The following is a 12,318-nucleotide window of genomic DNA, read 5'->3' on the forward strand; positions in this document are numbered from 1 at the left end:
CAGGCCAAGATCTGTCCAAAATTACACTTAAAGGGAGTCTAAACCACCTAGAAATAACTATTCTTTAAGAGATGTTATTTTCTCTGGTATCTAAAACCTCAGATATATTGTTATTGATTTTACATCAGGGCTGATGATAAACCTGAATGAGCAATGTTTTTGCATCTTCCATTTTCCACATCTGGTAACTGATTTTCTTAATGCTTTCTGGTAAGGGGTATAGTCACCTCAGGCCTGTAGCTCTGAAATATTAGATACAAGATCATTTTGTCCAGTTCTAGTGTACCTTCACCCTGGTATCATTTCATAGAACCCTTACAAAAACCTAGAAGACATGGCTTACCTCCTTTAGCTGGTAGGTATAGTAGAAAATTCTTGAACAAGTAAAAGGATATGGTGGGGTTTTTTTCTGTATCCTGGTTATTGGTGAACTTGACAATTAATTGACTGTATTTTACCTTCTACATATGTGTATATTTTTAAAGGACATGAGGATTCTGATTGAAAATTTTGTCTAGGGCAATACTTTCAAAATGAAAGCAATCTACTTAAAATGTTATAGTTACATGGAAATTTTCTTTAAATTTCTATTTTGTCAAGACAAATGCTTGGCTAGGTTTTCAGACTGATTGCAAAATTTAATAGTTCTTGATGGATTGAGTGATGAGGTGAATTGATGATCTGGCCCTAAATATCTTGGCAAAAATGGGCGTGGGCAACCATAGCATTATCTTTATAATAAGAAATACCTTAACTATAAATTACGTTTTGCTACTGCTGGTGTTCTAATGTGGTTGACCAGATATGTGCACTCACAGCACCTCCCTTTTTGAGGTGCTACGAGTGCCAGTGAAAGATTGCAAGTGTTGAAAGTGTTGGTTTTCATATACTCTTATATTTATAGACTGTGAAAAGCATAAACAGACAGAAAGAATGTTCCTAATACATGTCTCAGAGGATTGGATTTCTGCAATGTGTAATAAGTAATCCGAGAGAGAACAGTGAGTGACAGCGGGTAAATAGCACACCAGAGAATCTTCAAACAGTTTACTGCAAGGGAACAAATTTAAATGCTTTTAGGTGTTTATATTCACGCATATAGGGACAAGAAGACTGCTTAGGAACACTGTGAATCTCATCCACTAATAGCACATAATATCCCTTCAATCATGTGCCCACATAATTAATTTTGAAACAAGAATGTGTTTATTCATCTCCTTTAAGTAGAATGTCCCACCTGTGTAATGCACTCAACAGAAAAGGGGTTAGTAATAATGTTGTGCTTGTTCTTTTCTGTAAATTTCAATCTAAAGATTTGGATAGATATGAAAATAGTATTTAGCTCAGGATACCTTGACAAGGTATTTAATTGAATTTCAGTGTTAAATGACATACTAGTGACCATAGAGGTCACTGGCAGGGCTGCACAGAAACTGTAAATTATAGAAGACACTGACTTGTAGTTTAGTTAGATAATATTCTGCTTGCTTGTATTCCCTGGCTCAGGGTTCACACTAATTCCAGTATTTATGTATTTTCTTTGTTATCCTTTTTGTAATTTGAAGATTGCAATCACATCTACTTAGAATCTTTTGCTTCAATAGAAATGGTCAGTGATTTAAACTTTTTCAAAATATAGAGTGACACGTTCATTTTGCTTTAATTTTTTGAAAGATCCTCAGTTTTGCATATTCTAAATAGCTTTTGCAGTATTAAGAATTGTAGCTGTAGTTGCAATTCAACACTATTACAAATTTAATTCACTCAAAAAATATCTCTTGAATTAAAATCCTCCAGTTTTGTTCTCAAGCTAAAATTTGGTGTTGATGGATAGATTTTAGTATTGTTTGTCAGCCTTACCTTTTAGGAGACAAGAGTTTATAAACATGATTTGTGTGCTACTGAAATTTTGAATTAGTTTGTTCATTTCAGCTAAATTTGACAGGGCACTGGAATTCTCTTAGACTAGCTTAGTACAGTTTTGTGAAAACTAATGACAGGGTGAAATACCGAAACCTTCATTAGTCTCCCTGCTGAGGAAAAGTCAGGGAAGGCTTGGTCTTTATCTGTTTCGTTTGGCAACAGCTGAATGATCAGGCAGGATAAGTGAAGCTCTGGATTAGTTGTGGCATGTACTTTCTCTGGCCTGGGGAAGTGAGGACATGTCATCCAGGACTACCAGGGGGGAATAGGGCAAAGAACTGGCAAATCGCTGGGAATACTGCAATGAGACCGCTCTAAGCAAAAGAGGTGGGTTATGCTGGAAAGATAGTGATATAGGGGACATATGACACAAATCTCTAAAACGCCAAACTTTATCAATTCCTCGGCTTATGGGACAGCTTGTCAATTTTGTGCAAATTTTCTTCAACTCAGACATTAAAGCAGCAAAAATATCTTTATTCTCATGTAATTTTTTAGACACTTAAGTAAAAAATATCAGATGTGACATCTTAAATTTTGCAGATATCTAGAACTCAGTGAAGGGGCCATTTTAGCAATTGTGGAGATAAGAAACATGGAAGAAAAAATAAGCATGTGATCATATCAAAGTGGTGCAAGCATGCAATTCAAGGCAGTTAGTCCATGTATTGGTTTGCAACTGTTTACTGACTAGATATATCTTTGTGAAAAAGCAACTTTTCATGTAACCCAGTAACCACAGCACAAAAGACATGTGTAATTTGTTTTACATAGGTTTTGCTCAACTATGGATTTATTTTTTCCTGCTGTTACTGCCCAAACAAAAGAATGTAGATACTGTGTGCATATATGTCTACCTGGCTGAAAAATGTTTTGCATCTCCAGTGTCTTTACATGAGAATTTCAAAACTCTTCCCCAACAACAGTGATTACATTTTCATAAATGTCAAACCTGGACAGCAGAGAAATTTTAGGTTCTTCAAATTATAAATGAGGGCTAGATTAAATGATATATCCATTATTACTGAGGATATCTCTGTGAGAGCCCAAACCTGTACTTTACATTTTCTTTTCCTGTGTGTCACTCGGAAAACTTTTTCTTTCCCACACTAATTCTTGCACTATATTGATGTTATAGTCTTGCATCTGAAAAAAGGCATGTGGTGTTTTATGAATAGTCATTATAGTTGCTTATACAGCTGTAGAACATGCAAAGATAGGGTAACTGGTTAGGTAAATCTGTGTCTATACATATGCAATTTGGTGCATGCCATAGTGGCATGTGTAGTTCCATTCAAGCACTCTTGATAAACCTTGGCATGCTGTGTTTTTTAACCTTGAGGTCATGTACACTAATACCCAAGCTATTTGTATACGCATGGATTCTATATAGGGCCAATTGTGATATTCTGTTTATGTACAAACTCTAATTTTTGTAGTCAGCCTTTCAGAAATGAACATACACTCTTTTGGCAAAGAAGTTGCCTAGTAACATCATGTACCTTGGCTCCAGAAGAGCAGTTGGTCGAATTCTTATGCTTTTGCGTACTTCTGTCTTTAAGATGCATCCTATGGTCAATAAGCAAGAATGGGCTTGCACTTACTTACAGCACTTAGTTTTTCTTCTTCCCCAAAAGGAAGGATTATGGAAGAAACTGTGAGTGTAATAAAAATGTGACTGAAAGAAGAGTGATTTTATTGTTTTTTGCTTTAACATTCGAGAGGTTTTTTAAAATTATCAGCTATACTTTGTGTAATACTGCTTAAGCAGTGAAGCGATGGGAACTTGGACAAGGGAAAGTACTTTAGGTAAGTCATGATGAATAACCACGACAAAATAGGAACAGATACATACCTGAAAAGGGATCACAATGTTGATTGTCTCACCCACTTTCTTCACCAGAGTCTGTCTGAGATGGCGCGGCAACCAGATTTTGGGACGCTCTGCGGTTAAGCATTAGGACATTAAATACAAAGATTTGATACTTTGAAATATTGCTTATAGCACAAATAAGACAAAACACCAAACTTGGATATTTGTAAGCATAAGAAAATTGTGCAAACACTGTTTGTACAGTTAGGGAGCAGTTAATTCTCAAAGTACTTGCAAATGTATTTGGCTACTGGACACAAATTTAGTAGCAATCTCAGTTACATATTTACAACTGAGCAGGTTTCAATGACAGCAGGATTTGTGAAACTGTCACATTTGAAGTGCCAGGTTTGGGTGACTTCCATTGGATATGAGTCTTCTGTATGGACTTTGGAGAACTTTATCAGTTCAGTAGAGGGAATGAGACAAAGGGTGTATTGGAGTAAAAGCGTGATTATAGACTAAAGTTGATCTATTGCTATATTGTTACCGCACCTCTGTAAAAATTGCCATTTGAAGATATTTATGGACTTACTCAGAAAGCAAAGCAATCAATAGATTTCCTTTACCTTTCTGCAGTCATTCAGTTACAGTTCGTTCTTTGAGGTGCAAGGAGTGGAGTCTCATTGCAGCTGCTTACTTTTCACTAACAAAAAGAGGACCTTAGTGCATGTTTTTTCATCTAGTTTTTGCTCTCCTCCACCTCACTGGAAAGTTTTCTATTTTCTCCATGTCTTCCTAATTCTTTTCTGAGTCATTTACAGAAAGAATTTTTAACATACAGTTGGAGTATCTATCTTCATGTCCATTTGGGTTTGAGATACATTACAACTTCATTTCATTTACACAGAATCATTTTACTGACAGTGAGACTCTGGCAGACACTTCATGTGAGTCAAGGTTGAAGAATCCACTATTAGCACCTCTTGATATCATTTGGACTCCAGTCAAATTAATTATAATCTACTGCTGTTGGGTGATACATGGGGTGTTAATTAATAACCTGTGACAATCAAGTACAGATAACTGCTTTTATTTAAACAGATCTCTAGCCACAGCCAATGTGGTCATTTTGCAGTAATATAACAGCTTTTCCAGCAGAGAGGCAAATATTAAAAAATGTGTCTCTTAAATGCTGACAGTGCCATTACAAGAAGTGAAATGTCCATATTTTGAAAGTAAGCAGTAGGATTTTGTTTTAAGAGCTGTGCTTGAGGAAAGTAAGACTTGGAGAGTACAATAATGTTCTCAGTCTCAGAAGATATTGGGTGCCTAGTTAAAGAGCTGTTTGGGTTTTATTCACAGAAGAAAGCACAGGCTTGTCAGTCCTGGAATTTTTCTTCATGTGTACATGATTAGAATTTCATCCAGAGGAAACAGATTAATAAGATTTATTCAGTCTAGATACTCACGCAAAATCTCTTGAACAGTGACGGGCTCTTTGATTATTGCTGCTCCACTCTCACCAGCCAAGTTTACAGCCTTTATACGGAAATGAAGTTTGTCCCCAGTGACCAGGTCTTTAATCAGTGCAGATGTGCGCTCAGTCAGGCCAGGAAGAGCTGGAATCCATTCTGTAGCTGCAAGTACAGGATTTGCATATTGTAATAATGTATTATTTTTCCAAGCTGGTGCCTAGTCTACAATTGAAAGTAAATTTGTATTAAGGTAAAATGAATTTAACATGCAATACCACACTTAAAAGGGAGTAAACTAAGCTGGAAAAAGAGCTCTGGATCTAGAAGATGTGTTTACACATGGAGTTAAGGAATGTATACACTTTGTTTATTCGAAATCGCTAAGGGTAAGGGAATCATCTTTGAGTAGTTCCTTTGGCATTCTGTTTTATTGAGCTTAGAGTTGTGGGTCTTCTCTACATTTATTTTCATTAGCAAGAGGTGGAGGTAGAGAATTTTGGAAGTATTTTTAGCAAGAAAGTGAAGTCTTAATTTTATTTTTTCTTGGAATAAGTATATCTCCTGTGGGTGTCCGAACAGATTAGTGAGAGCCACAGATGCTGAAAACAATAATAGAACATAATTGTTAAAATTTATTATTAACTTCTCAGTTGACACGGTAGAACAGAAGTCTTAGAGCTTCCTTAGCTATTGTAATGACAGAGAAGTAGAACTGATAAAATTGTTCTATGACACTGACATAGAGATTCTGGTAGTTCCGTTATGATATCTCATTAAACACTATAAATTATTTCTGGATAAATTATACCCTGTAAAAAGCCTAGTTTATGTTATATGGCAATTTAGCTTAGTGTCAGAGAAAACTTCATGATTGAAGTGATTATAAATTTGTTATTTGATTTTTATGACATAAATGTTATGTTGTAGTATCACAGTAAATTGAGTGTGGTAGTTATGATGGAGTTATACACTTTATTATCAGACCACAAGTATTAAATGAGATAACGTAACAGTTACTTGATAGTTGGATGTTGTTACAGTCATGTTATTAGATTGGTTTTAAGGAATATGAAATTTGTGAATGCTACGAAAGCATAGTAGTGACTATAGAATAGCACTGGTATTTTCGTAGTACTCTTCTATATTAAAGTTTATGGTGATTGTGAAGATGATGTTAACAGTTCATGTGAGTATCACAGTTTTATAGTCTTGTCATGGTAAGTCTGGTGATGGTTTGCAAGGGTGTTAGTCATAGACTAGAGTTCAAATGTAATTATACTGGATACAGCTAATTTATTGGGATATTGCGGTGAAGCTATTGCAATTGTAGGACTTTAATAATGTTCAGTTGCTTCTGGCTAGTATTTGTGCTTACTTACATCCATCTTTGCAGTATTCCACAATATAACCATCTAATCCCCCGGCTCCAATGCGCTCAGGGGGTCTCCACTTCAAGGCAACAGTGCTGTCAGAAACATCTTCCACTGTAAAGTGTGTTGGTTCACTTGGAGGAGCTATACGGAAATATGTAGAAGTAAATTCTGGGAAATAGCAATACGACTGTGAGAATTTAAAGGCTATAGAAGGAGTGATTAGCAGCTGAATTACATACCACTATCTGTTTAAAAAAAAAAAAAAAAGTTTATCTGAAGCTCACTTGTAAAATGTAACACCTAATACTTCATTTAATAGAAATGCACCATAAGTTTCCTGTAATAGGGAGGGAACCAAGAGGTTAGCACAGTAGTTCCTATTCACAGATGCTCCCTTATGAGTAAAAGCCAATGAAAAAAAAAGAAGAGTTACAGAAGAGAGTCAAATTGTCAGCAGAAATCTGCAGAAAAGTTTAGAAATGAAAATGCCTGCAATTTGTATGCTGCACATATACTCTGACTGTAATTAGACAAAATTCACGTAGTCAGAGGACCAAATTAATCAGTGGCTAAATTTGACTTCATTCATTTTCCTCTAACAGTGGAGAAAATGATGAAAAGGTCTAACTACATGTTTACAGAAACACTAGTTTTGATTTGCGTGTTTCTAATAGACACATGCCTGAGAAAAATATTTTGGGGCAGAAGAATGTTCACTTCAGTTAGATATAGCTGTTTCATGTATTTTCAGAACAGGAGTGCCATGGCTCTTTTAAAATCTGTAGTTCAGAAAGACCACTAGCTAAAGTCAGCCTTCTTAAGAATGACTGTTGTCTACTAATTCAAAACAAAACAAAACAAAGAAAAAAAAAGTTCTTGCTGGAGAATCTCAAATACACACAAATGCTGCTATGAAATACTTGATTCCAAAAAACAAACAGAAAGATAACTTTTTCAAAATAATATTTGGAGTGCTGGAACATAAAATTTAGTATACTTGGCATAAAAGCAATCATGTTAAAGAAATGTATTTTGGGCATACTCTGTGTACATGTATTATAAACAGAACATCTGAATATACGTAACAGATTTTACATACTATAAATATTTCTTATATAAAATAAGTTCAATACAGGTTTATAAATTGTGCAGCTGATTGAAATTGATCTCAGTTCCCAAAGTTATTGTAAAAAAACCCCACCAACCAAACAAACAAAAAAATCACCCAGTTTCTTTTTTGTATCTGTGTCAAAATTTTTCACATTCAAATGGCGGCAAGGACCGTGAACATCACACAGGAGGCAAAGGCAGTTGGGAGCATACACAACCACACAGTACCGATCAAAACCCCAAACCTCTTCTCTGAAGCAGTAAGTGGGAACTTTATCCTTAATCAAGTAAAACTCTGCCTATCCCATGAAAACTTTGGACCTTTTTTTCCAGTAGCTCCGCTTGATGGTTTTCGTTTGTCCTCTTTTGTTGCAGACCAGCCATTGTGTGTTTGAAATCCAGAATTAAGAGACTCTTCTTGTAGCTCATCCTTTCCTTCTGACCCCTTTGCAGCGTCATCTGCTTTTACATTATCTCCCTCAGCAGGCTGTCCCCCTTCACTGATATTTGTAGATTTAGCAACTCTAGTCATTTTTATCTCCAACTATTTGTATTTTTGTGGGTCTTCTTTCTAAAGGTCTTAGCAGGCAGGCTTCCTGAGGACTCCTTTAGTTTGCTCCTTGCTTAGGGACTGCAGGAGACACTGCCCTGCTGTGTTGGGAAGGATTATTTATAGAAAATCATTCCTCAAATATTTTCTTAATCAGCTATCCTTTTAGCTGTGGAGAGGGTCAGGATTAAGGGAGTGCTGGGTGGGATACTGTGATATTTGCACTCATAAGGGAATGGGGGAAGCTGAGAGGGACAGGGAAATTTCTGTCAATTAGTTCTCCTCCTTTCCAGATCCAGCTTGACTCTCACACTTCTAATAATAACAACCAAAAACTCATCAGCAGTTTCATGAAACTGGAACCTCTGTGCTTCTCAGGAAGGGGAATGAGAGATAGAGAAGAGGAAGATTACAAAGAAAAGGTTGATTATAGAATATAGAGATGGTTGACAGCCTCTTCCCCAACACATTCTTTTTAGGTATAAGGGCAACTGAAGAGAAGACGTGAAAATTGCCTTACCTTGGTTTTGTCCTAGAAATAATATGGAGTGTGGCAAAACTCACCAATTGGCATGAAGGGTTGTGAGGCAGGGCTTGGCCGGGACATGCCAATAGAATTCACAGCATAAACCCGCATCTCATAAATGACTCCTTCGATCATTCGCTTGGCTTCATAGGTTAGCTCTTTTAAAAGGTCAAAGTTCAGTCTCATCCATCGATAGCTCTTCTTTTTCTTTCTTTCTAAAATATAGCCTGTGAAGGATAGCTCTTATGATGCAAAAGAACTGCAAATTGTTATCTCACATGCAGGAATAAAGAAAATAACCTTTTTTTTTTTTTTTTCCTGTGGCATAAAAGAGCTAAATGTGATTCAGAACTATTGCATATAACTGAATTGTGTGGAGCTGTGGTATTTTCCTCCAGTTCCTTTTTGTATTATTTTCCTTCTATCTGACATTCTTACCTGACCAACTATACTGTTCAGAGTAGAAGTTATTTAGAATTGTCTATGCCTGGTATTAGACTTTAAGCACACTTTGCATGCTATACACTACTATTAAGGTATTTAGATATATGCAAAATAGTGATACTAGCAGAGCTGCTTTAAATGGTAAAACCCTTCTGGTAAGAAAGTGGTCATTCACTCCTAATTGCAGAGAAATGTATGAGACACAGCAGCTCAACAAAAAGCCCCTTCAGTGACGGTGAAATTGCCTTGAAATGTGTAAGATAAAACATTGAGTTAAAAATAGATGTCTTGCATATATTCTGCTGCAATTCACTAATTTCGACTAACAGCATAAATCTCAATGCAAAATATTAGTTGGAAGAACAGTTTAACACTTCCCTTTGTGTTTTGTTTTTGGTTTTGTTTGTTTGCTTTTTTAAATGATTTATCAAAGAACTTATGTAAGATCTCTGGGCCTACTGCTAACTGGTGGAATTGCAGAGTGCTTCCCAGACGGTACAGGTCCCAGCTCTGCTTCAGTCCTGGCCACGCACCATTTTTCTTGCTCTGATTCCCTTGGGAAGGAAAGTGGTATGCAGATGGTATTTCTGGAAGTGATGCATGTAGACCTCTTTTAAATGGATTTTGCTTTGAAAGCTATTCATCTTTGAACTATAGAGTGAATAATCAGAAAATACACTGAATAGTGATTTACACGTATCATGTATTCGTGTGTATTGTGTCTGTTTCTACCCATATTCTACAGAGGATATGTCTATAACAGTCGTCGTTTACAATAGTATAAGTTTATAGCAGATACATTGTAATGACTTATGAATTGAGCTGTGTAGGTCAGTGATTTAATCCCTGCTGCTCACAAAAGGCTATCAAACTTGCAGGTGTCCCTTTGAATCATACTTCCCAGGTATACCACACTTACAGTGTCTAAAGGGTGATGGAGAACAACGGGCACGTTTGCTGACACATGATAGGCACAGACATCAGGAATCAGCAGCCACTCCTGTCTACATTGGATTGTTAGAAGAGCATGGGAGCCTGCAGAATGTTTTGGGAAATGACTGGTGAAAGTACCTTTGAGCTGACAAGTTGTATCATCACTTCTAATGTATAAAGTTACTCCTGGTAACATGCTTGTTTCTGCAGCTTTTAAACAGGGTTAAATGTTGTGAGCGAAGAACCTATGGTTCCTTTGACATGTTCCTGCTCTTTTGTCTCTTTGCCAGAGTCTATGACACTGAGAAAAGTTTCAGCAACTCAGTTTCTGTTTTTCTGCTAGTATAGATATGCATAGTCTCCTGTCAGAACTGAGACACTTCTTCACTGTGGCATACCAGAATTGCAATTTAAAAAAAGGCAAAAAGGAAGTAAAATGACAATACTAGTACTATTGGTGACATTTGGTAAAACAGATTATTTCCCCAAATGCACAGAATGTATGATGGCTAAAGATATTACTTTAGTAATATAAAAAAGTACAGCCCATGAAATGTTTGTGTAACAGTGGAGTGTGAATTTCTTTTCTATATCTGTCAGATATAGTTAATAAAGACTGCAGCAGACTGCCTACAATGCAATGCCATCTGTAACAATGTGAAGACAGATAAGAATGCATATGTCTTTTTCTCCTGCCTTTTTAACTTCTTTTAAAGCTCTGTTTTGAATAGATAGTGCTGTATCTTGGCTTTCACCACCCTCCTCCTGCCCAGTGTTTTATTCTAGTTCTCTTAGTAGTACAGTCCTGTGCTAACTGAAGAAACCTGCTCCTGTAGTACAAAGGATTGTTAGTGGAACATGAACAAAGTCACTCCTTTGACAGTGAAAGCAGAACAAAGAACTTTCCAAAATAGGTGTCTTGAAAACTCTACAAAAACACATCATGGGCTTTGTGTAGTCAAGGGAGAGGTTTGGCTGTGGTAAGGCTATTGGTAGATATCTTTGCACATAATAGTTTGAATTGTTAACTTCTTGCTTGCTTCCTGTCACAGCAGATGAAACCAAAAAAGGACTCATGCAGTAGTGTCTTCTTTATTCCTGCACAGATAACTTCCGATGAGTTAAATAAGGTTACTCTATTCTTGTGGAAATGAATGAAGTCTAAATATCCAAAAGCAAATACAAAACCTCTCTTCCAGATACTATGCAGAGGATTAAAAGAATTTTAGAACATTTCTAGCCCTGACATCCCCATGGGAGTCCATATAGCTTGTGGTGTATTTTTTGAAAAGAAACTCAAACTGCAGTGATATTTATTAAACAAATTGCCAGATTTGGAGGCCAGAGGAAATTTTCCCTAAAATGGGTCAAGACCCCACATTACTTTATTTTCCTTTTGAGGATCAGAATTTTATCTAAACAAAACCGTGTTCCGCAGACAACTTAAAATGGTATTGTTGATATTGTTGATTGCTTCTGCTCATTTACTGTATCGCATGATAACTTTGGCCTCTAGTTTTTAGTACAGATTTTAAGGTCATTAAAATGATTGACAGGTGTTTTCTGACCCCATCGTGTGGTTGTATATGAAGTAGAATTATGAAGTAGTTTCCTAAAAGAAACATGTATTGCATGAGTGCTTGAGATTGCAGATTACTGGAGTTGATGACTGAGGTGGCCACAGATTTCTTTTGGTATTCGTAGGTAAGTCCAAAGGCCTGTATACTGACCTAAAATTTCAGTCTCGAATGAGAATGTTTAGCTTTAACTATTTTTGATATCACCTTCTTGTGTTTTGGTAACTTATTTGCTGAAATATTTCTCCGATCCAAACAGGACAGGTAGGGGGCACTCTCTCCCAAAAATTGAAGGGCCAGAATCTAGACCAGTTTGAAGGTTTAATAATTAGAGGAATTAGTTTCTGAGGATCGGCCTTCCTAGAGTAAATAAACATAGAGAATCCTTCTGTGCCATTTTAAAGGAGCAGCAAAAAATATAGGCAAGGCTGCTGGGGACTTTATATTTTAGAACTTCTTACCAAGCACTGGTTGCCCACCATCATATTTAGGGGGTTGCCACTGCACAGTACAGTAATCTTCTCCAATGTTGCTGATCGTGGGAGCTTCTGGAGGGTCAGGAACATCTGAAGAAAGGGTGAGAATGAATGA

General features: G+C 36.5%; 1 protein-coding gene across 1 annotated transcript in view; it reads right to left on the reverse strand.

Moving 5' to 3' along the window:
• The window catches only part of MYBPC3 (myosin binding protein C3), a 62,889-nt gene that overhangs the window by 12,718 nt on the left and 37,853 nt on the right, over positions 1–12,318 (reverse strand). The window contains exons 24-28 of the mRNA XM_065635302.1: positions 12,189–12,293; positions 8,812–9,000; positions 6,594–6,728; positions 5,209–5,376; positions 3,779–3,867 (exon numbers count right to left, since the gene is read on the reverse strand). Of these exons, the coding sequence (XP_065491374.1) occupies positions 3,779–3,867; positions 5,209–5,376; positions 6,594–6,728; positions 8,812–9,000; positions 12,189–12,293 (686 nt within the window). The remainder of the gene's footprint in view (positions 1–3,778; positions 3,868–5,208; positions 5,377–6,593; positions 6,729–8,811; positions 9,001–12,188; positions 12,294–12,318) is intronic.

The sequence above is a fragment of the Caloenas nicobarica genome, chromosome 5, assembly GCF_036013445.1.
Source record: "Caloenas nicobarica isolate bCalNic1 chromosome 5, bCalNic1.hap1, whole genome shotgun sequence".
Lineage (NCBI taxonomy): Eukaryota > Metazoa > Chordata > Aves > Columbiformes > Columbidae > Caloenas > Caloenas nicobarica.